At 41.8% G+C, this 27,812-nt stretch overlaps 1 protein-coding gene across 1 annotated transcript in view; it reads right to left on the bottom strand.

The window, feature by feature from the left end:
* Window positions 1-26,314, bottom strand: part of SYNJ2 (synaptojanin 2) — a 64,892-nt gene extending 38,578 nt beyond the window's left edge. Inside the window, exons 1-4 of the mRNA XM_084201910.1 lie at window positions 26,048-26,314; window positions 16,766-16,852; window positions 8,361-8,631; window positions 5,788-6,013 (exon numbers count right to left, since the gene is read on the bottom strand). Of these exons, the coding sequence (XP_084058036.1) occupies window positions 5,788-6,013; window positions 8,361-8,631; window positions 16,766-16,852; window positions 26,048-26,168 (705 nt within the window). The 5' untranslated portion in view covers window positions 26,169-26,314. The remainder of the gene's footprint in view (window positions 1-5,787; window positions 6,014-8,360; window positions 8,632-16,765; window positions 16,853-26,047) is intronic.
* Between the last annotated feature and the right edge of the window lie 1,498 nt (window positions 26,315-27,812).

Raw genomic sequence — 27,812 nt, 5'->3', positions numbered from 1 at the left:
TTGATCATTCCTGTAAACCAAACAGGATGCCTAAACCTTGATGTGGTGGGCTGTGGGATCCTCTGTGAAGCTGAGTTCTAATACAGGATTCTTTTATGATGGCAGAGCATTTTAAAGAAACTGACATTTTTTATGTATGTTGCTGTGTAGTTTTTAGAAATCAGATGAGGTTTTTGAACTGGGAGCACAGCCTCTCCAACACAGTCATTCACAAGAAGGCACTTTTTTTTCCTGTTCACTTACAGGGCTCATCATTCTGTTCTCTGGAGCAATTCTCTGGTCTTTCACAATCCTTTCACCTCATTCTCATGACCCAGTTAGATGAATCCAAAATAATTCTCTTCCAAGCTGCCAGCAAGTTGGAAAAAGACAATATTTTTTTAATGAGTGGGAGACTCATTAAAATGACTTTTCCGCCAGTCCTTCCTTCTTAAACAGACTCTAACCATTTCATTAAGCATTATAACTGTGCAAATCTTCCCTCAATTTCAGTAATACCCACTATCCTTCATTCACCACTCCAAGGAACATGACCCTTGGTCTTGACACTGCCTTTTAGTGTACACATCTCTTGATCTTATAATATTAGTGGCAATGGACTTCCTACTATCAGACTTGTTAATAAAGCAGGTTTAAAGACTAAGACATCTTTCCAGATCAGGAATGGACATCTTAGCAGCCACATACATTGTAATAAACCCTATTTGCTAAATCTTAAATAAGCACTGATAATATATTTAGATTGAAATTACACTCATAAAGAAAAGATTCCAACTTTGTTGCTTATGCATGGACAAGTACAGTTTTTTTCTCATATTCTTCACAGCCTTGGTCTGTTTTGTGCACAGTGTTATGTTTCCTACAAGCACATATCTGTCCCACTTTTTAGTTGTTATAGTTTTGACTTTATTACCTTGTCCTCTAGCAGAGCCATTGCCTTTATTTTAAGCTACTAGACAAAAGATGACCAGTTCTTTAAGACAAAAAATTTAAAGAAAGTTAAATGCCTTATGTCCAGAATTTTCCTGTCCTCAGTTTTCCTTTTCTCATGGACAAGAAGATCATACTGGTTTTTCTCTAAAAGCTCAACAACAATCAGTTACTTTTGGACAACACTTGGTCACTAGGATTCATACATCCTGCTAAATCTCTTTGTGGAGTCTTTTCTCTTGTCTTAGATCCAAAATGACAGCAAGTTGGTGCCTATGTATCCCAGGGAGAATGTTCATTCCTATCAAATCCTCAAAACCCTTGAGGTCTTCTTCATTAATCTCAAGGGTTCTGGCCCATATTACAAGCAACCCAGCCAGCTGCATGATCTTCTAGACCAGGTTCCCATCAGAGAGCACTGTAGCAATTGGATAGTTAACCCATGTAAAGACCTATTTGCCTTAACAATAGATTACTTGGCCTCTGACCTCCAGTGTTAGAATTTGCTGTGTTTTTATTTTAGCTTCTGTGGTCTTGGACACTCTTTGCGGGCTCTTTCTCCAGCTCAGGATCAAGGGTGATAGTACTGACAGTTCAATGGGACATTTTTCAATTTTTCTCTTCTGTTGCATAGGACCAGACCTCGCCCCTGTGATCCAAGGACCTTTCCTGGTAAACAAACTTCATGCACAGGTACTGCTAAAAAGCTTCTGGGTAAGAAGCAAGAACATCTGTGTCAACCCACTGATGTTCTGATCCAAGCACGCTGTGCCCATTTACTGCGTGGAATAATTTATTCACTAATCTCCATCACCCAGCTGCATGGGAAATAATAATGATCCGGTCACAACTTCAAACAGCAAAATTCACTACAGACTCAAGGGGTAAACAGAGACACAGTCCCTGATGAAAGGGACACTCAGATGGCTTATTGGGGCGTCCCCAACTCTGCCACACAAAGACTGTGGACAGCAGATGGCCTAAAGACACCTCTCTGTGAGTGCCTTTAGCTCAGACCACGGGACTCGAGGATATATCTGCCAAAATAATCCTTTTTGCCTTGCCTGGAGTCATATTAAAACTTGATCCAGAAAATAAATCAACCACATGATTGCATTCATTCCTCTCCTGGAGAGCTATCCAACACAGTCTAGGAGGTATTGTGAAATAGGGATAATTTTCCTTAATCCATGTCTGACAGTTTTTTCTGAAATTGGAAGAAAGGGAAGGTTAATTCAAATTCATGGTATTTCCTTTTAGTGCTTTCTCAAGGTTTCAATTTTCTTTACTGAACAATTCCACAAAGGGGAAAAAGCTGAAACAATTTATTTGTCTTTGGTTAACTAGAATTGTTCCTTGTAACCCATATACTAAGATTTCAGCATAACTCTTTGGAGGATAACTGTGAGAAGAGCTGAAATGTCAACAGTAACAGGCACACCGACTAAATGAAGAAAGCATTTCTAGTTCCTCAAAGCTATCAGAAGAAAAGAATTACAAAAATGCAACACAGTCTCAAATTCAAAGGATTACTAGGGGAGGAAAAAAAGGTGAAGGGAAACATTTAAGCTACAACTGAGAAACAGACTGATTTAAAAGTTGCTTGAGAATTAACTGCAATACTGCAAGCACTGCAAGCAGAAAGGGCTACCATCTCATTACAAAATATTTGTCAGCAAATCTGAAAGTACACATTGAAGGGATTGCCTTCTTTTCCCATCATTTTTTTTCTTTAAGTGTTTCCTCTAATATTTTCTTTCTTCTTTCTTCATAAAGACACAAGCCAAATGATCAAAAAGCTTTAAGATATACTATAAGTCGTTCTTCTTTTTTTTTTTTTAAGAAAAAGCAAAGATATTTTACTTTTCCCCCTTCTTCTCAAACACTGACTCACAGCAGTTAAGTGAGCCCACAAAAAAATGACTCATTGCAGAGCTGAAATGCCACAAGGCTAACTCAGTGGGAGACAAAAGCATACCATCGATGCATTAAAGAGCTGCCTGGAGATAAGATTAATTGTTTCTCCCTCTTTTAAAAACAGAAAAATGTTAGAAGCAATTCCTACAAAGAGGGGAAAAGTCCTGGGTTTTCAGAATCCTAGGGTGCTATTTATCCTTGAAAGCACATAGCCAACATGCCATTATACTGTACAGGCTCCAGCAAATGGAAACAAAATGTTATTTTGCCAAGATATTACCTCACAGGAGATTAGTTAGTCATTTACTATGAAAGTAGGAGAGAGTTTATTCTTGGACTCTTCCTTCCTAATGGCAAGGGGATGCCAGCTTGAACTGGATCTCAGGCATCCTAGTGGTTAGCCCAACTTTGCTTTCTTAGGACATGCAGCTTGGTAAAACTAGTGTTTAGCACCATTAGTAACAGCAATCTTCTTTTCTTTCTGTTCTTTGGTTTTTGAAACCAAACAAAAACACACAACCCTTTAAAACTGCAAACTCTTGTTATCATTTTGAAGCTGCTCAAGCCTTTCACCCTAAGCCATTTCACTCTTGCACTTTTGCTTACCCAGTTGAAAAAAGCACTCAAAAGCCTTCAGTTTTCCCACTTCAGCATATGGCTGAATGGGAGCAAAGCACAGCAATTCCCATGAAGAGCCTGACCCAGACCCAGCTAAGGGAAGCATCAGCAATCAAGTACTGTTTTGCCACTCACCAGGAGCCCATCCTCAGGTTTTCTGCTGGAATGCAAAGGCCACCTTATTTTTCATGCTAATAATTTGTAACATGGTGTACTCCAGGAACATAACAAAATAAAAGGAGTTACTTCTGAACCACCTAGTGAGCAGGATAACAGAAGTATTTCCCATAATAAGTTAACTGCTAAGTGCAGTGCCACAAATGTGAGACTCTCTGAAAAAAAGCTGACAACCCTTTCTAACACTTTCTTTCCCTTGCATTTCATCAAGAGAACATTCTTCAAATCCTGAGTAACAGGATTAGTGCTTTACACTAATATTCATAAGAAGATACTCAACTAAAACAGCAGAATGTACCAGGTATCACTTAAAATGGCAGATCTCCCTTCTTCTGTCTCCAGGTTCCAGAGGAAAATTCCACTTTCCAGTAAGCAGACATCTTCCAATGCACTGACAGACTTTCTAGAAAGGTGTAGATGTTGCAAGACTTCCTTTGCAAGTGCTTTGGAGCAGTGGCACACAAGAGAATTATTAGCAGAGAATTTGGAGGCTGACATTAGAGACCCAAGCACAGCAGGGGAAGAGCTTCACATCCAACAGGCAGAATTTGTGGGAGCCCAAACACTAAGTGGAAAACTGTCAGCCTAATTGAAAATGCAGGCAAACCAGGAAAAGGAGGGACACGAGCAAAAAGTCACCCACATGCCCAGAGAGAACTCTGACCACGGGGCTGAGAGTCATACGTGTAACATTGGGCATGCTTTGAGCACCTCTTGGGAATCAAACCTCACCAGCAGGCTGGGGAATACCAGTCTGCAACTCCTCCAGGCATCCTCCTGAGGATCAAAGAACTGTCAAACCTAAGGTAGCTCTGCATGTGTCTTTAGGCAGAACCTGGTGAAAAGGTTAAAGCTGTATTATAAAGACAACATCTAAGAGGAAATGTGGAAAGTACCCAAACATGGCTGGATTTTGCACAAACAGTCGCCTGAAGGCGTGCCTGGCTCATGCAGTGGGATAATAGGAAGGAGCTCACTGGGTGAGAGCTGCTACATTCACACATTGCCCTGAGGAAATACTGGTGCTGTCAGCCCACCAAAGTGTGGGCACCTTTGAGAGGGGAGCCTTCCTCAGCCATCAGGCACAGGCTTTCAATGACACAGCTCAAGTGCCACCCTCACTGTTTCATGCTCCCCTAATGAGCATCACATAAGCAATCTACTTTCATTGCACATGCACCTACATATACAGACACATACATACACAATCTAAGCCACATATGCAGCTCTTTAGATATGCCCAGAAGATGCTGAAAACAACCAAATTCTAGGGGCAAATCCCTGTTCTTTGTTGAAAACTACCAGCCATTTGTCTATTCTGTTTATACAGTGATCCATGTCTGTATGATGGTTCTGACTGCTAGTAATTACTACTTCAGTTCAAAAAGGAAGAGTGATTGTACTTGAGTAAGAAAGCACTCACTTCAGCTGGCACAGAAGACTTCAGATTCTCCACGGTCCAGTGCCTTTTACTGAATTTCAAGGCAGCGAGCTAAACCATGTGCAATAAAACCAAGTGATTCAGTTGTTTTGTTTGGCTGTGCCAATCAAGGGAGCCTGCTGAATGCATTTCACACACATAATTTGTCTCAGCATCAGCTGGAAAAGAGGCTGTTACCACATATGTATAAAAACTGTCATACCACCTCACATTGGAGAGAATCCCCCACAAATCAGTGGGGAATATACAAGCAGTCTCCTCCAAAATTAGTTGAACTGGAATTTGGCTGACTCTGAGAAGATGCTATTTTTTCAATATTTTCTTTACTAGAGAAAGATGATTTGACAGTGAACTTTTACTAGTCAAAGATGAGGTGCCAGCACCTTTGCTAGACACCTTCCTGAATGGTTTAAAAACCCTTGTCTACATTTCACTACAGTATCAAATGGCCAGACTTTCACACTCAGGAAAAAAATGAAAAGTGTTAGCGAAAACCGTGTGAATGGAAAAGTCAGAAACAGAGAAAAAGAGCAGATTGCAAAGAAATGCTCAATGGACAAGAACAAACAGATCCGCCGTGCAATAATATTTTAAATATTCTTGAAAAAAATCCCGCTGAGTTCCTTTAATTCTCCTTGAAAATCCTGCCCCAATTAAACACGAGTGGACTAAATGATGCAAAGCCATTGGATACGTGCACTCACCTGCTCCGTCTCCACAAAGTTGGACACGTGTCCATCATCATTGACCCCTCGGACGTGGAAGCGGACACCGGCCCGCTCGCAGCTGATGCGGGAGATGAGGCAGGCTTTGGCCTTCTTGTGGGAAGCATAAACTGTGCGGATGTCCACCACCCCACAGACCACCTTCAGCAGCCAGTCGGAGCAGTTCACCTGGTAGTGTTTGAAGGGCACATGCAAGAGCTGGTTCCTGAAAGGTTCAACAACATACAGACACATCACTGAGTAAAACAAACAGACAGGCATGGGTGCCACCTGACAACAATCACTAATTTAATCAATTTATGTTTTATGACCCCTTTTCTGCTGTACCTTATCTCCACCCAGGAAATATTGGAAAGAAACCCTTGTGAACAGGGAACTGAACATGGCAAATTTTAACCACAAATTCAGATGCAAATGTCACCTCTTTCAGCTCCAGAAAGTTATATTTAGTATTCTTTTCATAAATCACAGCGATGTCAAGCTAATTACTTTGTTTGGAAGAGTACTGCCTGGACCTTAGCATTCACTACAGGATGAAGAACTGGTTCAAAAGCCACCAGGATTTTCAGAAAAAAAAAATTCCAAGCAGAAACTGGATCTGTAAGTCATTGGAGATATTGCAAAAAGTACTACTAAAATGTAGAGGAACATCTGTTCTAATCTTCAAGATCAGCAATTCAAGAAACCTGTCATGTCTAGTGAACAATGATGCTAGTCTATTCTATTATGAAGTTTTTCTTTACTTCATGTTTCAAAATGTGCCTTTAGTCACATAGGAGGGCCAGGAAAATATCTTCAAGGGCCATGCATTGCTCAATAGAGGATCTGTTAAAGAGGGTGAAACCCTTGAAGAATTGTTCTTTTAGAGTACAGCATTTACCAAAAAAGGTGCAAGGCATAATTACATTTTTAATCTAAATACGCAACAGAAAAACATCTCTTTTTTTTTTTTAGATCAATTTAACTCTTTTTAAGCTCAGTTTCTGCTATCTGTTCCACCTCTTTCTCCCAGTTCCTCTCGCATAGGAAGTCCTCATTCAGGCAAATTCCAGTAGAATTTTTTGTTGTTGTTGCAGTTCATCAAACAGGCAGTTTGTGTTGCCTGTAACTAGGGTCATCTTACACTTTTCATTGTATAACTATTTATCTCACTGTTTACTTTCCTCAAGCATATATTTTTTATCTGAAATTTCCCATATCACCTAAATATCTCAAGAAAAAAAATTTTTGGAGCATATTTTTGCCTTTAATGTGATGCTGTCACCACTTTTCCCTGTTCTACAACGTACTGGAGAATGGAAACTCTTCAGAATTTACTTCTAGATTAGCCAGAAGCAGCAAATATACTTATCTTCCAAGAAAAAAAGTTTCAAAAGACGGTAGAGGGGAAAAGAGTTGTTTTAAATGTTCTTTATTAGGGTATATTGCCATCTTAGCAGTCTCATCATCAGAGTACAACTAATTTCTGCCATGTGTCTGACTTGACAATGCTTGATGAGCTTTTGAAGAGGGATGCATCATTAGCACAGTTGAAAGCAAGTATTTATTATGTACCTTTCTTCAGTTTTAAAGTCAACCCACTGGATCTCACCAGTCAAAATCACATCATAGCTGGAAAGATTATTTAGCCTAACTGAACTGCTCTCTCATGTTAATTTATCACCCATTATGAACTTTTTTGCTTATTTAATATTCACCTACCTGGGGCCACAAGCCTCACTGCACATTCTAGCAGCACATTCACATTTAACCCTGCCAGTTATTTTCCACCTACATCAAACCCTCATTTATTTCCAGAACAGCTATGCTTGCTGTGTGACTTTTTGTTTAAAAAGAAGGGGGCGGGTGTGGGGAAGGGTACAGAAATGCAAGCATTATGCCAAAACTTGCAAAGCAAACAAACTGAATTACATCAACCCAGCATTGTATTTTCTCTCTTCCCCTCAACCAATACTTACTGCAATATGAGATAATTTTTCTTTGCTTTATAAGCACATGAAAATAAAAAGCACAGAGCAGTGTATCGCGGCAGTTTTGTTTTGTGCAACTTGTGTTTGCACTGAGCTGTAAACATATTAATATTGATGTTTTCAACATGAAAACTAGTGCACATTACTGAAACAATAAACTACAGACTTTAAACACATACTTTTAAAAAATAACAGATACTTCAGTGCAAACGATGGGATTTATGAATTTCAAGCACGTGCTTCCATTGGATAACTTTAAAGAAAATTATTAAAAAGGACTGAAGGGGAAACTATTCATGACATACAGGGAGATGTTTCTGTAGTATGAGCAATATATATCTTGTATTTCCCCCTTTGAAGGATAAAATGTCATTTTATAATGGCACTTCACTATCAGATTAATTTTAATTAAACACAAGTTACCATGAATTCTTTAAAGCCACCTGCCCTGTAAAAGGACATGTCAATGAAATGAAAGGAGATGGACTTGAAATGCACATGTTCGTTTCCCTCTGGGAATGTCTGACCAATGGGATACAGGTGAGGACAGCAGAAGACTCAGGTATAACGTGCAGTACTAACCAGAAGAACGAGTTACCAGATTCATAGCTGTTATCACCCTGCTTCTGAGCCCGCACTGTCAGGTCAAAGTTTGAGCCTGCATTAGGCCAGGAGAAATAGAACATCCCAGAGTTCAGTATTTTCTTCAAGGCAGTAACACGCTCATCCTCCTTGGTTTCTTCCTGGAGAGGACAGAAATCTGTTGCAGTAATTTTGTAAACTTCAGCATCCAGGATTTTGCCCACCGACGTACAGCCTGTCACCAGGACCAGAAAGTGCAGCCGAGCGTTACCTAGGAAGTGACAGACAGTTACAAAAGGGTTAATCCGGGGGACTCGGCTCCTCATCACTCCTGTCACATGCAATGCCGACAGGGCTCCAGCAGAGGCCAGCGTCTTTGCTTCACCAGCGAACAAACAGGAAAAACAGGCATGCAGGCCACGTTCTGCACATTTCCGAATTCCTCTTAACTCCAGATAAGTGGCTGCAATTGCACAATATTCCACAACACTTCTCCATCGACATCCTTTGTTGCACTAGAGTGCATTTTCCCCACTGACTTTATGAAGAGCAAAGTGCTTACCATTGGAACACTACTCAAAAAATCAATTTCACCACCCAACAGAACCTACAGCATTTAGATTCCTTACTGGCCTCAGCTGAAGCTGGGCATGTTCAGACATTTGTAAAATTTCAGTATGACCAACTCTTGAGATTTTGCTTTTTGTATCACAAAAGCATGTACATGATTCAAAGACAACCTCAGCTACCACTAAAACCATTACAGCTGCCATAACTGTGAAATCACAAAGCAGCTGAACTTCAGGGCCCCAAAACTAAAAGATAAATTTGGAGCTTGAGAACATCCCTGTAATCAGATCTCACATACACAGAACCATCTCAACCTCTGCTCATTCTCTCTGAAATGATAATTAAGAAACAGTAAAACAATTTTTTCTGGAAATGCTGGGTTTGCTACAAAGAAACTACTTGATTCACTTAAATCAGCCTGTAATGGAGACAATGTCATCCTAGTCACTCTAGTTAGTAAGAAAAGGTGGAAATGAGCCAAGATTTATTAAATTAGCACAGCAGAACCAACAGTTGACCTGCCAAGAGCAAGTTAATTAGCTAAGGGCACAGTGACAATCTGGGACAGTATGGCTTCAGACAGCAAAAGGGAACACTTAGGATCACTTTTTAACCCTCCAGGGTGACCCACTGTGTGAAAATGCACACCAGCTCTCACACAACAACTATTCTTTTTCTGAAACACCAGTAGGGGAGTCCTTGCTTTCAGCTAACAGGCTGGCTACAGAAGCTAGAGTTAGGGGTGGTTTTCAGCAAGGCCAGAATATTTATGTAGGCACGTGGGACTGGAATGGCAGGACAAGGTGGGAGATTAGATCTTATTCATTCTGTTCTGCTGACTCCAGTTTTGTATAAAGGCCAGTGTAGGTGGTATTTACTAAAAAGCTCTGTTCATCACATTTCTTTCTGTAACAACGCTATGCCGTGTTCTCCTTCTTGAGAGCTTTCAAGAAGTATATTTTCTGTGCTTGTGATATCGCAGCAGAGGGCTAGAAATACTGACATTTATTCCTCTCTTGCACATGACTTTGTGTAATTATAAAGAATAAAGAGGAGGAGACACGTCAGTTATTACCACGAGAGTTCATAACTGACCAAATACTGCCTTACAGCCTCCAGAATGGGTTAGGAGGAGTTAGCCATCTCTCAGGATAGATAAAAGCTTCTGTGACTTAGCTGAAACCATGGAAAACTGATCAGCTCAAAGTAACCTTCACTCATGAGACTTTGGAAGCAATACATAGAAACACTCTTAGCATGCCTTAATATCAGTCAGCTTTGTTAGTCAGAAAAAACCAGTAGTGAAGGACTTGGAGAGATGCCTGGGAGCGACGCTGAGACAAAGAGTACAAGTACTTTCATTGCCTTCGGTGACCTTAAGCTTTTCTAGACGGTTCAGAGGACATCAAATGAGAAAGTCAACATTAAATTAGCCAAAGAGAACAAAAACTTAATAATACAGGCCTTGTTACCTGTGGTTCTATCCTTTGAGGAGCTTGTAACCAGTGGAAAATCACTGGGGCTGAACAGAATGATCCTCTAGTTCAAGAAGGAATTGAATAGGAATATTTGCCTTAACTAGAAACTTGCTTTTGCTTACCAGAGACTATAAACTCTTTTTACTACCTCCTCCACTTAACCACTCACCCCCAAATGGGATACTCATCTACACACTCCATGGTCCAGCATCTCTACTCCCTTAAATCACTAGCTAAAAAGCTCCAAAAAAGTAACCATGCCTGAGAAGGTATTGTATTGTCCCTGAAGTATAAGGAGATTGGTTTTCTAAAGTTGTGGTACTGTTCTGCCACTGGGCAGTAACAGGGCAGGAAAGAGTCAGGGTTGTTCAGCCTGGAGAAAAAAAGGCTCAGGGAAAACCTTAGTACAGCCTTGCAATATTTGAAGGGGGGCCTATAACAAAAGATGGAGACTTTTCATGAGGGCTTGTAGTGATAGGCCAAGGGGCAACAGTTTTCCATTGAAATAGGGCAAATTTAGATTGAATACTAGGAAGACATGCTTTACAATGAGAGTAGTGAAACAGTGAAACAGGTTTTCCAGGGAAGACGTGGGTACCTCACCCCTGGGAAGTGTTCCAGGCCAGGTTGGAAGGGGCTTTGAGTAACCTGGTCTAGAGGTAGTGTCCCTACCATGACAGGGGCAGTGGAAGTAGATGGTCTAGAAAGGTCTTCCCTGACTCGAGCCATTCTACAGTTCTATAAACACAGAATAAGTCTCTCTACACTACTCCTAATTACAGAGCAGCAACCACACACTTTTCATGATGCCTTTGAACAGAGACAGGCTGGCAAAGGAGCTCACACTTACATCCCAGAGACTGCAGAAAAAGGATGAAAAGAGAGATTTAAGGTATGTTAAAGCTAGCCTGCTTTGCTACTTGGTCCTCCCAGGCTGCTCTGTGAGTTGAGGTGGTCTTCAGAACAGCTCTAACTTCTCTTATTTGCTTAAATCACTCAGGATTTGCTGCAAAACAGACAATGCAGAAACCCTATAACATCACAGCCCCAGCTTAACACAAATCTCTCTGACTCTGTACCTTGGAAAAAAGTCCCAAGCCCCATCCTCTGATAGCACTTTCATTCCAGGTGGTATTTGGACAGTGGTCCTGGGAACAAGCTCTGGGCTGTCACTGCACTGCCTGCAGGAAGAAGATCCCTGCTTGATGTGCATGTCCTCTTGGCACAGGGAACAAGCTAATCACAATATCCTATCCTCTGTGCCTGTGTCCTGCCCATTTTATTCACAGCAGAGATGTAGCCATTGGGTTCTGAACAGAGGAAATGCTCCTGTCAACCTTTCACCCTTTTAGAACCTCTCACAGCAGAATTAATGCTGCTCCACTATGATCTTTTAGTCATGTTCCCATAAAGGTATAAGAAACTACTAACCACTAAGCTATACAGCTGGACACAGAGAAGGCTTTCCCTGTCTTCAGCAACATCTAGATGGGCCTACGGTTTTAAATTATGACATGAAAATCCTTCAGATTTCAGTTGCCTTTTCAGGTCAGTTTCACTTGGTACCAATCACCAACCACATCAGCTGTAGACTATTTACCATACCCCACCTTGGAAAATAAAAATATTTTAATTTCTCCTTTAACTTACACAAGTAGTTTAATACTATTTAACTATTAATACAATTAATACTAGCCTTTTTAAACTGCACACATAGAAAAAAGTGATTTAGGAATGTAAGAACTTCAATTGAAGGTCACAACTGTAGAAACGTCCTTCCTCCCCTTGGGATGCAATATGGAATGTTTTAAAGAAATCTCTGAAATAATTTTAGAGCGAGAAGTGAAGTGTTCCTTACCGGTCATGCTTTCTACAGCAACACATCTATGAAAAAGCAAGACCCACATATAGTACTAAAGAAAAAAATGATTTCAAAGCTTAACTTTGAAACTTTGAGCCAAACTTTGATCTCAGATAAATGGGTACAAATGTTCATGCATCGTGACCAAGATCATTATTTTGCCCCATTACAGCTATCAATCACTACAACAATCTGTAAAGAACACTTTTGAAGAAATTTAGGAATTGTTTGGCTCACAGTGATATGTGCTGAATGCCCTTTTATTAGGGTGCACAAGAGAGGCAGAGGATGAAGAATATTTAGCACAGAAACAAGACAATAATAAATTCCATCTATTTTTTCTTATGCTCTTGTGAAACCAACTGCCTTTATCCAAGTTGAACAGGAAATGCAGTTCTGGTACGTCACACTGTACAATAATAAGCTGCAGTTTCTGTATTTAACCTGTCTACATGACTCAAGGCAATTGTTTCCCCTGCAGCTTATGGGATGATTTCAATGTTGCCTATTTTGAGCTATAGTGAAAAGGAGACAATATTCAATTCTTATTTTGTCCTTCTTAACTGTAACTATTTCCCTCAAGAATGTCTTTTCTTTCCAAAATAGATTTTCTCCAATTTTTGCTCTTTCTCCATTCCATCACAGTCATGCCATTGCTTTATGTTCCCTCAGACTTTTCCATCTCCACTCCACACATACTCCACTCCATTTTGTAGTCCACTAAAAACCAATTTTGCCTCTCATCTGTCTTCAAAAATAGCAACCGAACATAGCAAAGCAGTACATTCTAACCACCTAGCTGAAAATTACTGAGTATAACTACAGCAGAATTATGAAAAGAGCCAAGACTTTCCAAACTATCATTTTAGTCTCAAAGATACTCCTCTTTCTCTTTCTTCTAAACACAACCACATTTTCAGGATATGTGCAGAAAGAACAGAAGACAGGTACTTAGTTGTCCTCTTTGCCTTTGAAATGTCTTCCTTTCAACTATACACTGTGTTATGTACAATCTCATGAATTCAGAATGCCTCCCCAAATACAGCAGCTGTATTAAACCAAACAACCTATGTGGTGATGGTGTTAAAGTATCCCCTTATGTATGCATCTCTTCCTGACATCACAGTATCTGAAAAAAAAAAACCACTGCAAAGCCAGCTCTTTTAACACTTAAGATGTATTTGTCACTGCTAAATCTTCCTTGGCAGCAAAATCTTGGCTGAGTTACAGTTCAGAGACACTGTACAATCCATTCTGCTGCCATCCATCTCACAAAAGAAAGCAGAACTTAGTGAGTCATGTTAACAGACATAAGTACATACAAGTGAATGTTATTACTGGTGGGAAACATTAACTTTGTGAGTCAGTTTCACATATTTCATCTACTTTCTTGTGAAAAGCATGATCTACTTTGGCAGGCATACAATGTGATTTATTTGGATTTCTAAGTAGTGATATTTACAGATTAATTAAAATGTTCAGAGACATCTTTCATGTCTTGGCAAAAAGTTTTCCCTTCTGCTCTACAAATATACTCTTAACATCCCAGTGGAATGTATTTTCACAAATACTCTCAGTTAATTTCATATTTATGGTCTGCATGTTTCCAGTAGTAAGAAAAAATGCTGATACTTCTGAACAAAGTCTATGCAATCACTGAAGCTCAGTGAAGAGCTAGCCAATTATGCCTTTGTTAGCAGCTGCTAAAATACATTATACAAAAATGGAAAAAGCTACATTGCATTCCTGTGGTCGTTTGACTCACCCTGGCTGGATGCCAGGTGCCCACCAAAGCTGTTTTGTTACTCTCCTCCTTAGCTGGGCAGGGGAGAAAAATAAAATGAAAGGCTTATGGGCTGAGATAAGGGCAGGGAGAGATAATTTAGCAGTTATGGGCAAAACAGACTTAACTTGGGGAAATTAGTTTTATTTATCACTAATCACAACAGAGTAGGACAATGAGAAAAACACCGTCCTCCACATCTCCTTTTTTCCCAGACTTAACTTTACTCCCAATTTTCTCTTCCCCAGTGGTACAGGGGGATGAGAAATGGGGGCTGTGATCAGTTCATCACACATTGTCTCTGCCACTCCTCTCTCCTCCTGGGGAGTACTCCTCACACTCTTCCCCTGCTCCAGCATGGAGACCCTCCCATGGAAGACAGTCCTCCTTGAACTTCTCCAGCATGAGTCCATCCCATGGGCTGCAGCTCTTCACGAACTGCTCCAGAGTGGGTCCCTCACACAGGGTGCAGACCTTCTGGAACAAACTGCTCCAGGGTGGATCCCCCACAGGGTCACAGGTCCAGCCAGCAAACCTGCTCCAGCGTGGGCTCCTCTCTCCATGGGTCCACAAATCCTCTCAGGAGCCTGCTCCAGAGCGTGCCTCCCAAAGGGTCACAGCCTCCTTCAGGCATCCCCCCGCTCTGGCAGGGCTGCAGGTGGATCTCTGCTCCACCATGACCTCCATGGCTGCAGGGGCACAGCTGCTCCCCCAGGGTCTGCCCCACGGGCTGCAGGGGAATCTGCGCTCGGGCACCTGCAGCACCTCCTGCCCCTCCTTCCTCACTGGCCCTGTGTCTGCAGAGCTGTTTCTCTCACAGATTCTAACTCTGCCCTTCTCCAGCTTCAGCTGGGCAGATTTTCCCCCCCTTTCTTAAATCTGTTATCCCAGAGGCACTACCACTGCTGCTGATGGGTTCAGCCTTGACCAGCAGCACATCTGTCTTGGAGCCTGCGGGCATTGGCTCCACTGGACAAGGGGAAGCTTCCAGCAGCTTTTCAGAAAAGCCACACCTGTAGCCCCTCCTGCTACCAAAACCTTGCTACACAAACCCAGTACAACTTCTTTGAAGTGTTAATCTTTTACATAAGCAACAGATAAAGGGATGGAACTCACATTTAAGATGGAAAGTCTAAACCAGACTGTGACAAAAACTTGGGCTATATCTTGAATAGTGAGATAGCAGACATGTATCTTTGCTTTTTGAAACATATTCAGAAGCAGAAAATGTTTGCTTACCTTCACTTACCATTACAGCATGACCCTCTGACTTTTCACTGAATTTTAACAATCCCTTCCAAACCAAGTTCTGTACCAGAATTTATAATCTAATGCTAGATTAGAGGTACAGGCAGAGGTTCAGTGACAAAACTCAGAAAGGAAAAACCCTCATACTTTCAGAGCACTGAAGTTAAGCATATGTTGTTTGAGAAGAAATAAGGACATGAGAAACAGTAAGGCTGAGAATATTTCACACCCCATTTGAAATCATTCACCTTTTAACATGAAGATGAAAATCGGATAAATTTGGTTCCCACCACATACAAAAACTACCCTTATATGTAGCTTGAAGAGATTGGATGAAATAGCTACATTCCTTTATTACTACAACAGGATTCATTAGACTTCTATGAAGAAAAACAGACCCAAGTGCCAAGAAAAACTAATCACAAGTCCTCCGCTTTAAATTACATTAGCAAATTGATATAAATCTCCAGAGAAATGTCTAATTAACTCCATAAGAAACAAAACAAACAAAAAGTCCACATTCATTAAAAAAGACTAGAAGGACCTACAGTTTTAAATCATGACACAAAAATCCTTCAGATTGCAGTTGCCTCTTCAGGTCAATTTCAAGTCATATTTCTCAGGCTGCAAAATGGTGAGCAGGGTATAAAACCACGCAGTTATATCTACTGTCCTAAATACACCACTGCTCACACCACCACTGCCTTTGGTAGACTCCTTGACCAAGCACCAAGTTATATGGAAAAGTCTTGTCATTTCTCCAAGTGAAAATTAGGGCTCATTGTACCGACCCGGGAACAACTCGTGCAGTGCTTTTTTATTTATGCATCTAAATCATCTGTGATTTTTAAGCACTGTGTAAGGCCCTATTATCTTCAAATCAATCACTGCAGTTCTCTTCTTAAAAACATGTTATTTTCATTAACATTCCTGCAGGCAGTGTAATGACAAGTCCTTTGCTAAATCAGGATTCCCAAACTGTACCAAAATTTACTGCAATGACAATAAACATTCCTTACTATACTAATTGAAGCCAGAGGCCTTCTTCTGCAAATCCTTATCCGTGTGAATGATTAAAGACAATTAGGCATTATAGCAAGAACTGGCAATCTGCAGTACTGTACTCTGTGATGACCATGATAATCAGTGTCTAAACATGATCCTTAAAGAAGAGAAGAACTAAGAAATCATAGCTTGCTTTGGACAAATGCGGTAGAGAAAGAAGAATGGCAATTATCTTCAGGCAGCTAAGAATGCTAGACAAAACGAATTAAGAAAAATCCATCCCCCATTCAGTGATATGGTTTTGGCCCAAAATATAAAAAGAAACAGATATTTTCCAGACTGTACATGACAAAGCGCAGCTAGCTTTCACAATTCAAGGAATTAGACAACTTTAGCCACTTATTGTCATTTAGCATTGTCTGGGCATTTTATAATCTCAGTCATACAGATGGCGACTTACCACATTTAAGCTGAAGCTCTCCTAAGCAGCCATAAGCATCCATGAGCTTTTCATACTGTCCTTTAATTGCATCCTTTTCTTCTGGAGCTAAGGAACAAAGAGAAAGGCAGGAAACTTAGTTATGCAGTCTTCATAAAATTTTCACATTGCTATTATTCCTATTGCATAGGAACCAATGCTATTTTCTCAATCAACAAGACTACAGTGCAAAGGTAGGGTTAAAAGGCTGTAAAAACCATAGCAATTAAAACATGATGGGACAGAAATGCACAACTCCACACACCACCCTAGAAGAAAAAAGAGCACTCACTTTATTTTCAAATCAACCTGATTGTTAGTAACAATTTTATTCCATGGTACAGATGCCACATCAGTCAGAATAAATAAAGAAATACATGAGCACATGTAAAATTTCCACTGTTCTAAAATAAGAACAAGAATAAATCAGTCTTGCCATAAGCTAAAATATAATATCTTGATGATAATATATTGATATGTCTTGATGTACAAAAAGAGAGAGTTTATACTTCCAGACTCTCAGTCTAATTCCAGACAGAACCGGAATTTTTTTATGCAAGATAACATGATTTAATGTAGACACAACACTAGATGTTGATTTCAAGAGGAATTACACATATTTTAGTGAAGTAAGAATTAGTTAATTAAATAAATGAAGGGTCAGATGCTCGTGTAATATTTGTGCATTTCTGCAACAAGCAAATTCAATGGGCACATAATGAACATTTAGATATGAAGCCAGACCACAGATCAAACTTGCCACTGGCTACTTTAATATAAAACCAGCATACTTCCTGAATGAGTAAGTCTGCATTTTGTATATATTTCCCAATGAGGAGCAAGGTTAATCTCCCAAATGAGGAAAATAGACTGTAACCCTCAAATGTCCTTTTACTTCTTGAACTACAGATAAACAGCATAAATAGTACTTTCAGAGATTTGCTAATAATATGCAATCTTATGATCCTAATTAACTTCAGCAGTTAAAACCTGAAACCTCTGGGTATAAAAAAGGACAAACTGAACTGCTTGCACTGCATGATAGAAGAGCAAAGAAAGTGACTTCTTTTTATAAATCTCAAGAGGCAAAGAGCTCAGTGAGAAATACAGAAAACAAATAAATATCCCATATATTGCTGACACTTTGAAGTGAAATGGAGGACAATTCCTCTTGCAAAATTCCTTAGCAGAGCCAACCCCCAAGAGTAATTAAAACATGTTTATCTCAATTTTTGCACTTGTGAGAAATAAAGAAGACTTGTTTTAATATTGTTTTTACTAGCCTATTTTCACAACTTACTTACTCACTCTACTTTTTTAGAACACGGAGTAAATCAGGAGAAACTAGCAAAATGCTGATACCACACACCAGTGAAGCAAAGCATAAGCAGCAGACAGAGGATAAAGTGATTTTTATTGGGTAACATAAATCTCTGGACAATAACGATTTAAACACTCAGTAATGGCACATTTTAAGGACTGAGACTCTCCAAGTTCAGTTCTCAGGCATTTAAAAAAAACTAATTTCACAAAACCAGTTTAGATAGACTATAACAATGTTTCTGTCTTTCAAAAAAACCTCCTTGTCAAGGCTTTCTTATATATTAAAAAAAACAGGTTTAAAAAGGTGAAGTTGCTCTTTCCATGGCATCTTTACTAAGTAGAAAAGAGCGGCAACAATACACTGACAATTTTTTCTTAAATCTGTTCCCTCCTTTAAAAGCTGTCTACACTAAAATAATTGTGCTACTTTAAAATAAAAAGGGAAAACCAAAATTCTTGCTCCAAATATTCCAGCTTTAGGAAGAAATCTAAAACAAAGGGAACACCCAGAGATTCAGATCTGAGACAGATGCAGGAGCTCATAAAGCTGCAGACCAGGCACAACCTGCAAGCATTTCAAAAGTCACTTCCAAAGCATGGCAATGCTCTTCAAAATAGAATTACAAGCTGGAAAGTTGGCTGTTAGAAGTGTCTGGTAAAAGCACAATCCAAAATAATGGAATTTATTGCAGTGTAGAATTAGGCAACACATAGCTCATTCCACTGCTGGCAAGAAGTACCTGCCACTGGCATGTATGGAACCCACTGGAGTTTCCCAGGTCAAGCCAGTGGCATCACACACCCATCAGACCCTGGCACAGGACTCCTCCCAACACGCAGCCAAACAGCTGAGTTTTGGCAGTCCTGGTACAGAAATGCTGCTGTTCTGGGCAGGCCACTTGTCAGAACCTGTGCCTGCACAGCAGCATCAGCCCAGACAGCAGCACCAGCTGAGCTGCCTGGAAGGAAGGAGCAGGAAAGGGAGACACTCAACAGACACAGCTGTGTCTGTGGGTCATACAAACAGAGAGGCCAGAACGTTTTAGTGCCTGTGGACCACATTTGGAGGGGTGGTGTGTGTAAATTCCCTTTGTTAAAGATACCAGTGGAATTTGAAGTCTCCTGTCCTGTTAAACTCCTCGGTGTTGCACAAAGAACATTATTGAAGAGGGCTTGAGCCAGGTTCATATCCTGTTATTAAAAAGAAGTATTGAGATCTCAAAGTCTCATTGAAATCTCAAATAACTGTCATCAAAACCTAAAACATCTCCTAGGGCATTCAAGGAGGGCTAGGACACGAGTCAGAATCAGAAAGAGTGTGGTTACACAGAGAAAAAAACTTTTGTGCTACTTTGTTGGATGAAGAGAGTTAAAGGGAATTAATTCTGTGAAACACTTTAACCCTTGTAAAACAAGAGGCACACAATAATTCAATGAAACCAAGCTGCAACAAAATCAATTAAAAGTGACCTGTTCCATGCGTAAAATATTTCAGAGCCAAAACACCCCACACCATGAAAAGATATACAACTACATTATACCACATAGCCTAACCGAGTGGGACTTCCTGCTTGTAAAAGCTGCAATTTCAATTTACCACTAGAAGGAACTGGCCAAACATACACAGTTTCCTTCACTCAACCCCTCCTTAGGGCTGAACCCCCAGACTTCAAGAAGAATCAGCACAACTCTCAACAAATGGACCCCAGAAAGGTCAGCAGCTGGAGTAAGAGGGTAGAGAAAGGTACCAAAATTCCAAGTCCAACACTAAGGACAGACACAGTAGTACCTGCAACTTCAAGATAAAAAGAAAGGAAAAGTTACTGGGAAAAAAAAAGAGTCTGAGACTGGGTTATACATTCTGTTTCTCCCTTCTGATTTTTCAGCCTGACTCTGGAAATAGTCACTTGCTTGGCTGTAGGTATTGCTATAAAATTGTAATCTGAAGTATATTTCTAAGTACTTTAAGAAACATAGGGTCAGTGTCATGGGATGACTTTATTTGTGTCATTTGAATTTGGGGGAAAGAGGTGTGAACTTTCCCCAGAAACAGGGAAAAACTATAATCAAACTGAAATTTCATACCAAAACTCCCATATATACATTACAATAAGCATCTTACCTAGAAATAAGTGCAATGTCTGGTATTATATAAGTTTAGACAATTACCTCTAAATTGTGTTTTCAGTCATCTGCAGACACATTTAAAGTACTTTGTTGTATTTTCAATATCTTTCACCCCTAAAATCTTCCTTTTCACATTCAATCCAAACTACACAGGCATTATGAAAGTCAGACTGTATTCAGAAACACCATACAGGCCAAGCAGTACAGAGTTGGGAAGAAGTCTGTGGTCAGAGCCACAGTTAAGAGAATCCAAATAGTTAAAACATTAAGCAACGTATTTACCAATTTCCTAGTAAGATACATTTCTGGTTGAAAACACAATGAACAAAACACAAAATTGGCATTTTGGAAAGACCAGTTCCCTGGTTTTCTGTATTAGATTGAGAACAATTTGCTCCTAGTGAGAGACTATGTTTACATATTTGGATGTGCATATATGAATATATTAATTCACCATCAATAATGGATTAATGAAACCACCATGTTTCTACTGGCCAGCTGCATGCTGCTGCAGGCAGTCAAGAAAATAAAAGGGAAGTCCCTAAGTGATTTCTCTGAAGCTTGGCCATTATCTTTACGTGGTTTTTGCCATAGATGACTCATATTTGCATAGAAACTTGCAGCAGTCACTGCAGACATAACCACTACAGAGAGTTCATCCCTCACAACCACTACTTGTCTCCTAGCATAGAAAACAAGTCTTGTAATCAACACTCTGCAGTTACACGAACACATCTTCCCTCTTCTCTGTACCCAGTTAGCATTTTGACAATAGTGAAAGAATTGCAACACACACTTTTTCCTATAATCTAAAGCAGTGATGTTCAGCCTGAGAAACCATAGCTTGCAGGTGCCCAGTGCCAGCATAACCAAGGAAGACAGTACTTCTGTCCTGGAGACTGCTTCCACAAATGGAAAAGTTTGAACAACACTAAGCTACACAAAACCTCACAAAAGTTTGTGCTAGCTGGATGAATATTCTAGCATAGGAGTAGAAATGAGCCATGGTGGAGGGCTCACTGTTTTGGATAGAGTGCTTAGAAATACTTTCACAGTACTAACACAAGTATTGGTGCTTGATTTCCACACCCCACTCAGTGGCACAGTTGTTCACATAAACACAAAACCAAAGCTAATTGTAAACAGTGAATATACAAACAGCACAGAAACAGCTTTCTGTACAAAAGGAGGAAAAGATGCACAGGTAAATAAGTGCTACTTCCTGGTTTTGCAAGACTTTACCCTGATTTCACTCCACTGCATCAGAGAACCACACACACACCTGCAACTGAAGCAGCAGAGGAGGCACTGAGCTCGTCCACAGAGTGTACACACATCTTAACTCTATATAAGTTTGTTTCTAGTAAAGGCTAACTTCCCAGATCTGTGGGTAAAAGTCAGGAAAAACCTCAGACATATTTGCAAAACCACACACCGTATCGGCTTTGAACTTCTGTACTTTCCAGACACCATGGTCATTTAGGATTTAACATACCAGGTGATGTAACATCCTTTATAAAACCAGCTGCAGAATCAAAGAGCTTGGGGGGAAAAAGAAAATCTCTGCAGCCTTTGGCTCTGCCCTTGAGAAAACATATTATTATGCTGAAATTGAATAGCAGAGCACTCCTGTTGACAGCTTTTCACTGAAACTACCTGCCATAATAACGTTAAATCACCGTATTTTCAGCACTATAGCTTTAGTTTAGTTTTGCAACTGCCTTGACAGCAGTCCAGAACTACCTTGTGGAGTTCACTTCATCTGTAAGCCACTGAAACTGTAATGTGTTTAAACTAGGAACAGCATCTCTAACTATACTCCCTGTTGTATTAAGCAAAAAATTCTAAATCAATGACAATTTTTCTTCATCCTTCATGACTGTAGGTTTCTTCCACAGAATATATTGATCTTCTAGTTCAGAGAATTCCTGGAAGAATTGTTTCAGGCTGTCACCTATCCCTCTGGAGATGACTGAAGCTTTAGCATTGCCAGTGGAGAGGGAAAAAAAAAAAAGCCTCCAGCAAAATGTGTCATTCAATTCAAAACAGTGAATTTTACCCTCCACCCTACAGTGACATCATGAGAGAAGGAAAACAAACTCCTATCCTCAAAAATACTGTTTAACTTACAGTAGAACAGAAAACTGTTCTGTTGATATCACATCACTATGCAGATTAAGAGGTTAAGGGATCTGCAACTAGGTTTCCTGCAGCGATTTCTGATTTCTTGATTTTTCCAAAAGTTTTTTAGTTTAAGTTTCCATTACAGGACAAGTGTTCTCATTTTATAAATTGATGACATTCAGGCAATTAGAGATCCTTACAATACTTTTCCACTATGGAAAGGATGCAAAGGGTATCATGGATGCAAATATTTTTCAGGTATTAAATCTCTGTATGCAGTAAGGAAATTATGAAACATAATCAATTTGCGACTAAAATGGTCATAATTATCTTTATAAGATATAAAGAGAGGAAAAAGTATTAAGTCATCCATTCACAAGACAGCATCAAATTGTTAGCTTACAGATTCGAAAGTGTTTATTTTAATGAGGAATTTGCCAGAGGTTTATAGCCTGTATTGATTCTGTACAAGTGTGTGGTTTTTCAGATTTCTTTTTTTGTAACACCACTTCTAGGACAATTCTCACTCCCTTCTGCCACTTGAACTAGGTTAAATTCAACATTTAAATTTCTTCCAGTACAAAATTATTATAGAAGCAATTAAACTTTACGCAAGTGCAGATGTCATGCCTGTTCAAGGGCAGAGATACTTGGTAATTATGGAAAAAAAAAAAAGAACAATGACTAAAATGTTTTCTCAGGCCTTCACTGTCCATCTATGATTATTCCCCTCTACAGTTCTGTTTACATGAGGGTGCAATTGCAAAACTACATAAACTGTTGTACAACTTAAGTGCTCCAGGTATACCAATCTGCTTTTATTTAGTGTAGAGGTACAGTTGCATAACTTCTTTTCACCACAGGTATGCAATTTTTAAAGAACTTTATTTTAGAAACAGAAAACTAGACAGAGAGGCCAAAACTAATACAATCCTAGGACTAATATGTCTGAAACCACACATATACAAAGTTTATGTTAACCTCCCACCGTCATTTTCTATGGTTAGTAACCACCTAAAGGCAAGTCAAACAAAACAGAATTAATGTTGTTTCTGTTACCACCCTGCAGCGAAGCTTCCTCTTCACAATTCTTCTAAACTCACCAGCACAATACCTACTACTTGTTTTCCCTCCTTTTCTGGTCCTCTGCTGCATAAACAGAAGTTATCTAAACAGGCTCCACTGGACAAACTAGCTTTTCCTACAATACAGGAACCAACCCAGGAAGGAATAGAGGAATCAAATGAAATAAAATGACAAAGTTATTACCATGGAGTGAGCTGAATGCCAACACAGACATGATCGCAGTTATCTCAAGACATGACACCGGACTTCCAAAAGGCACGGCAAACAGGCTTTTGAGCCTATACAAATCACTACTTCAGAATTCCTCTAACACATTTTAAGAGTCTGTATAAATTCTATAATCATAGAATCACAAAATCATTAAGATTAGAAAACATGTCTAAGATAATTGAGCCCACCCATTAAACTAGCAGCACTGTGTTCATCATTTAAATCACGTTTCCCAGCTTCCACATCCACACACTTTTGGATCACTTCCAGGCATAGTAGTTCCACCACTTCCCTGAGCAGCCTGTTTCCATACACCTGACCATCTTTTCCACGAAGAAATTTCTCCTAATATGCAATCTAAACCTCCCCTGGTGCAAGTTGAGGCTATGTCCTCTTGTCTTGTCACCTGTTACCAGAGAGAAGAGGCCAACCCTAGCTGGCTACACCCTCCTTTCAGGTAGTTGTAAAGAGTGATAAGGTCTCCCCTGAATCTCCTTTTCTCCAGGCTGAACAATCCCAGCTCCTTCACCTGCTCCTCAAAGGACTTGTGCTCCAGATCCTTCACTGGTCCATTGTTCTTCTCAGGACATGCTCCTATTTTGAAATAGACCCGGATGCCACTGATCTCTTTGTTCACCTGGGCACACCGCTGGATCATGTTCAGATGGATGCTGAGCAGCACCACCAGGTTCTTTTTTGGCTGGGCAACTTTCCAGACACTAAATCATTTCAGGCATAGCAATTCAAACAGGGGATGGCAACACTGGGGGAGGAAAAACTACTCTATGTTGATGATTCCTTTAATTAGTGAGATTTCAAGTCGTTCCAACCACTGGTCATACAGGTGGCTCAGGGCTGGCTAGGTGAATACTGGACTCTCCCTTTTATTCATGCACATTGGCTTTAGGAAGTGGAGCTGTTTTCAAATTTTAACAGAATAACAAAACAGACCAAACCCCATTAATATTAATATAGAGCTTTAGTGTCAACAGGTTTTAGGGTTTCGGGGAAAGTGATTAAAGTTCTGCTCAGTACTAACTGACTTTCACTGCCAGTTCACTGAAAACTGACACAAAAACCCCTCTCTAGAAAAATGTAACACATTTATGTCCACTATTACCAAAGAATTTCGCAAGAAACAGAACCCCCAAAATATTGTGCAATATGAAACTCTAATAAAATATAATAAAACAGAAAAAAATCCCTACAGTGTGGCAATAACATCTTTTCCATGAGTGGTCAAAATTTCCCCGCTATCAGAACTATTCTTGAGAAAATCAGCTGCCCCTTGATGACTTTTCTGGCTTTCATCGTTTTATTCTGCATGTTCTGCCAGTGTACATTGTGGAAGATTCAGCTCAGTGGACCCAGATTCTGAGGTGACATTGTGACTGACATTGTGCAAATCACAATGTGCACACAGATCTTACTACAACAGTTTGAGCTGCTTGAACACGGACTCCTAACAACGCTGTGGACACCAGTATGATTGCAGGCACAGGTATTTTGCAGAAAACAATTTAAGAACACAGCACAAGCATGTGTTCTCCTACATTGCTTTTTGCCCCTTGCATTCTCAGTCACCTCGTTTTTCTGTGTCTGCCTCAACATTAGCGACACCAGCATTGCATTAATTCAGGCCTAACAAGTACCCAAAGCACCAGGTGAGACAACCCTGAGAACGTTTACGAGACTCCTCCAGTAAGAGCCAGACACTCAAGTAACCAAATACCGTTCAAACCACAGGGGCAACACAGCAAGAAGCCAGGAGTTTTTTATGGGAGACAAATCTCAATTCAGTCGTCCCAAAACATCTCTGTTGTGAGCTGACTGTCTTCACTGGTGGTTAGCATCTGATGTAGCTGAGTAGAAACTTTCTCAAGAGGCAGCGGACCCGATTTCTTTACCTGGGCCCTCCTCTGCAGCCAAGACTGTAGAGGATAAGTCTTGTATATAAAGGTGCACCGCAGCCGGGTGGCCTCTCCTGCTTCCTCTAACCCGGCTGCTGGTGAAGAGGCTAAAGATACCCAGAGCTGCGATGGAACACGGACCGGGAGATGCTGGGCAGCCCTCCATGCACGGCACGTACCGGGGGTCACCCAAATGCGGCAGCAAGTGGCCAAGCCTGGACGACCGTGCTGGAGGTCAGGGTGCAAGTGAGGCGAGACGCTCCCCGCAGCCAGCATCCCACTGGAGGAGGCTCTGCGCGCTCCCCTCCCTCTCTCTATGCCACGGAGGAAAGTGCCCCAATGCTCCTGGGCATCGCCTGCTGCCGTCGCACCCCATTGTCCCCTCAGAGGCAGAGGTGAGCACCCAGGGACACGCCAGCTCCGCGGTTCCACGGACACCCATGGACACCCACGGGTCCCCACGGCCGCTCCCGCACGCACTTACTGAGCGCCGCCACGGTGCCGGCCTCCAGCAACAGGCAGTCCTGGCGGCTGCGCGCCTCCAGCAGGGCGCTCGGCCCCGGCTCCTGCTTCCAGAGCAGCCGCAGCCCTTTGCTCAGAGCCATGGGAGCCGCCGGCTGCGGGGCGGAAGGCGCAGGGGTCCCGCCGAAGAGGGTGGCGAAGGAGACGCACGGCGCGGCGCTCGGGGGCCGCCGGCAGCCCCGCGGGACCCTCTCCGGGCGCCCGTCCCCGGTCCTGGCCGCTTCTCCCGGGGAGGCGGGCCAGGAGGGCGGCCGTGCCCCACTGCCGCTCGCCGGTCACCTCAGCAGGCCTCCGAGTGCCTCCGCGGCGGGGGCGCCCAGCGCAGGGCGAAGGAAGCGGAGCGGCCCCCGCGGGCGGACCCGCTGCTGCGGCCGCCTCCTCGGGGAGCCCCGGCTGCGGCCGGCGGGGCGGGAGCGACCTTCCCCTTTGCTCTCCGCCTCTCTCTTCCTACCCACGGTAAACTTTCCAGAGTTAACTTTGTCCCTCCGGCTCCGCGGCTCCGGCTCCTCCTCCTCCGGCACAGGTAGGAGCCGCCGGCGGGGCGCTGCCCTCCGCCCTGCCCGCGGGTGAGGGGAGGAGCGGCGGCCGCACTGTGGGCCCCGGCCCGGCCCGGCTCTTCCCAGCCCAGCTGTTCCCGGCCCTGCGGTACCGCTCCCCACCCCCGCCGGTGGCGAAGGTCGCCGTCGAGCCGCCGGGAGCGCGGCCGGCCCAGCAGCGCCTTGAGGCGCCGGAGCTATTGCCTCCGCGCTCCTTCCCGCTTCCTGCGGGAGTGGCCGCCCGCGATCCCGGCGCCGCTCCCCGCTGGCAGGGAGCTCCCCTCGGGGGCTGCTTTGCCACTGAGCGCTGTCCCGCGGTATAAAGAGTTTCGGGCAAAGGCACAGTGCACGTGTTCTGGTGTTGCAGGGTTCCCACCACGGTTCCCTGGTGAGTCTGTGTAGGGTGAGTGCTGGTTGTTTCCCGGAATTCACCGAGAACGAGTGGATTGAGGAGGTAGGCACAGGTACTCCAGTGTGTTCCGATGAGAGAACAACTCGCTGTAACCTCTAGCAGAACATGTAGTCCTATTCATACACGGGTAACCACGCAGAATTCTATTTATTTAACATCAAAAATTATAACTTAAATTAAGATGTAGAGAAAACTGCAAACTGTTACTGTTGTCTCACATTTACGTTGAGAACGTCGGTCATGGCTGCGCGCTGCCGGGTGGAATGTCACAGTCCCTGCCTTTGAACGTGATGGAAAAAAAACCTGAAAAGCAGATTCTGTCTTTCTGTCACACACATGTGTTTATTTATTTTATAACCAGCAGTAATTCCGAAAGGAGATTGGTTTTATGTTTGTTTATGGTGCCTCCTTAAAAAAGCATTTTCAAAGGGTCTGGTATGGAAAGTGGGATTGGTGTTTGCATGAGGCTTCCCGCCCCCCCCCCCCCCCCCACCCCGCCCCCCCCCCCCCCCCACCCCGCCCCGATCCTAAACTGATTACAGTATGTAGGGTGAGATTAAAAGTACTGGGTAAAGCAAAATAAATGACCCAGAAACTGCAGAAATTAAGTGACCAGGATGAAAAAAGCAAGACAGCACATAGCTCAAAGTTTGGGAGTTTTAGAGGATGTAAGAACATAGATTAACCATGCTCAATCTTAAACAGAAAAGGGATGCCTTTCTAACAGCCACCCAGTGTGAATGACAGACCAAAAATCAGTTTATGTCACTGATTTTCAC

This window comes from Fringilla coelebs (genome assembly GCF_963513975.1).
Source record: "Fringilla coelebs genome assembly, chromosome: 3".
Taxonomy (NCBI): domain Eukaryota; kingdom Metazoa; phylum Chordata; class Aves; order Passeriformes; family Fringillidae; genus Fringilla; species Fringilla coelebs.
This window is presented reverse-complemented; position numbering and strand designations above follow the sequence as displayed.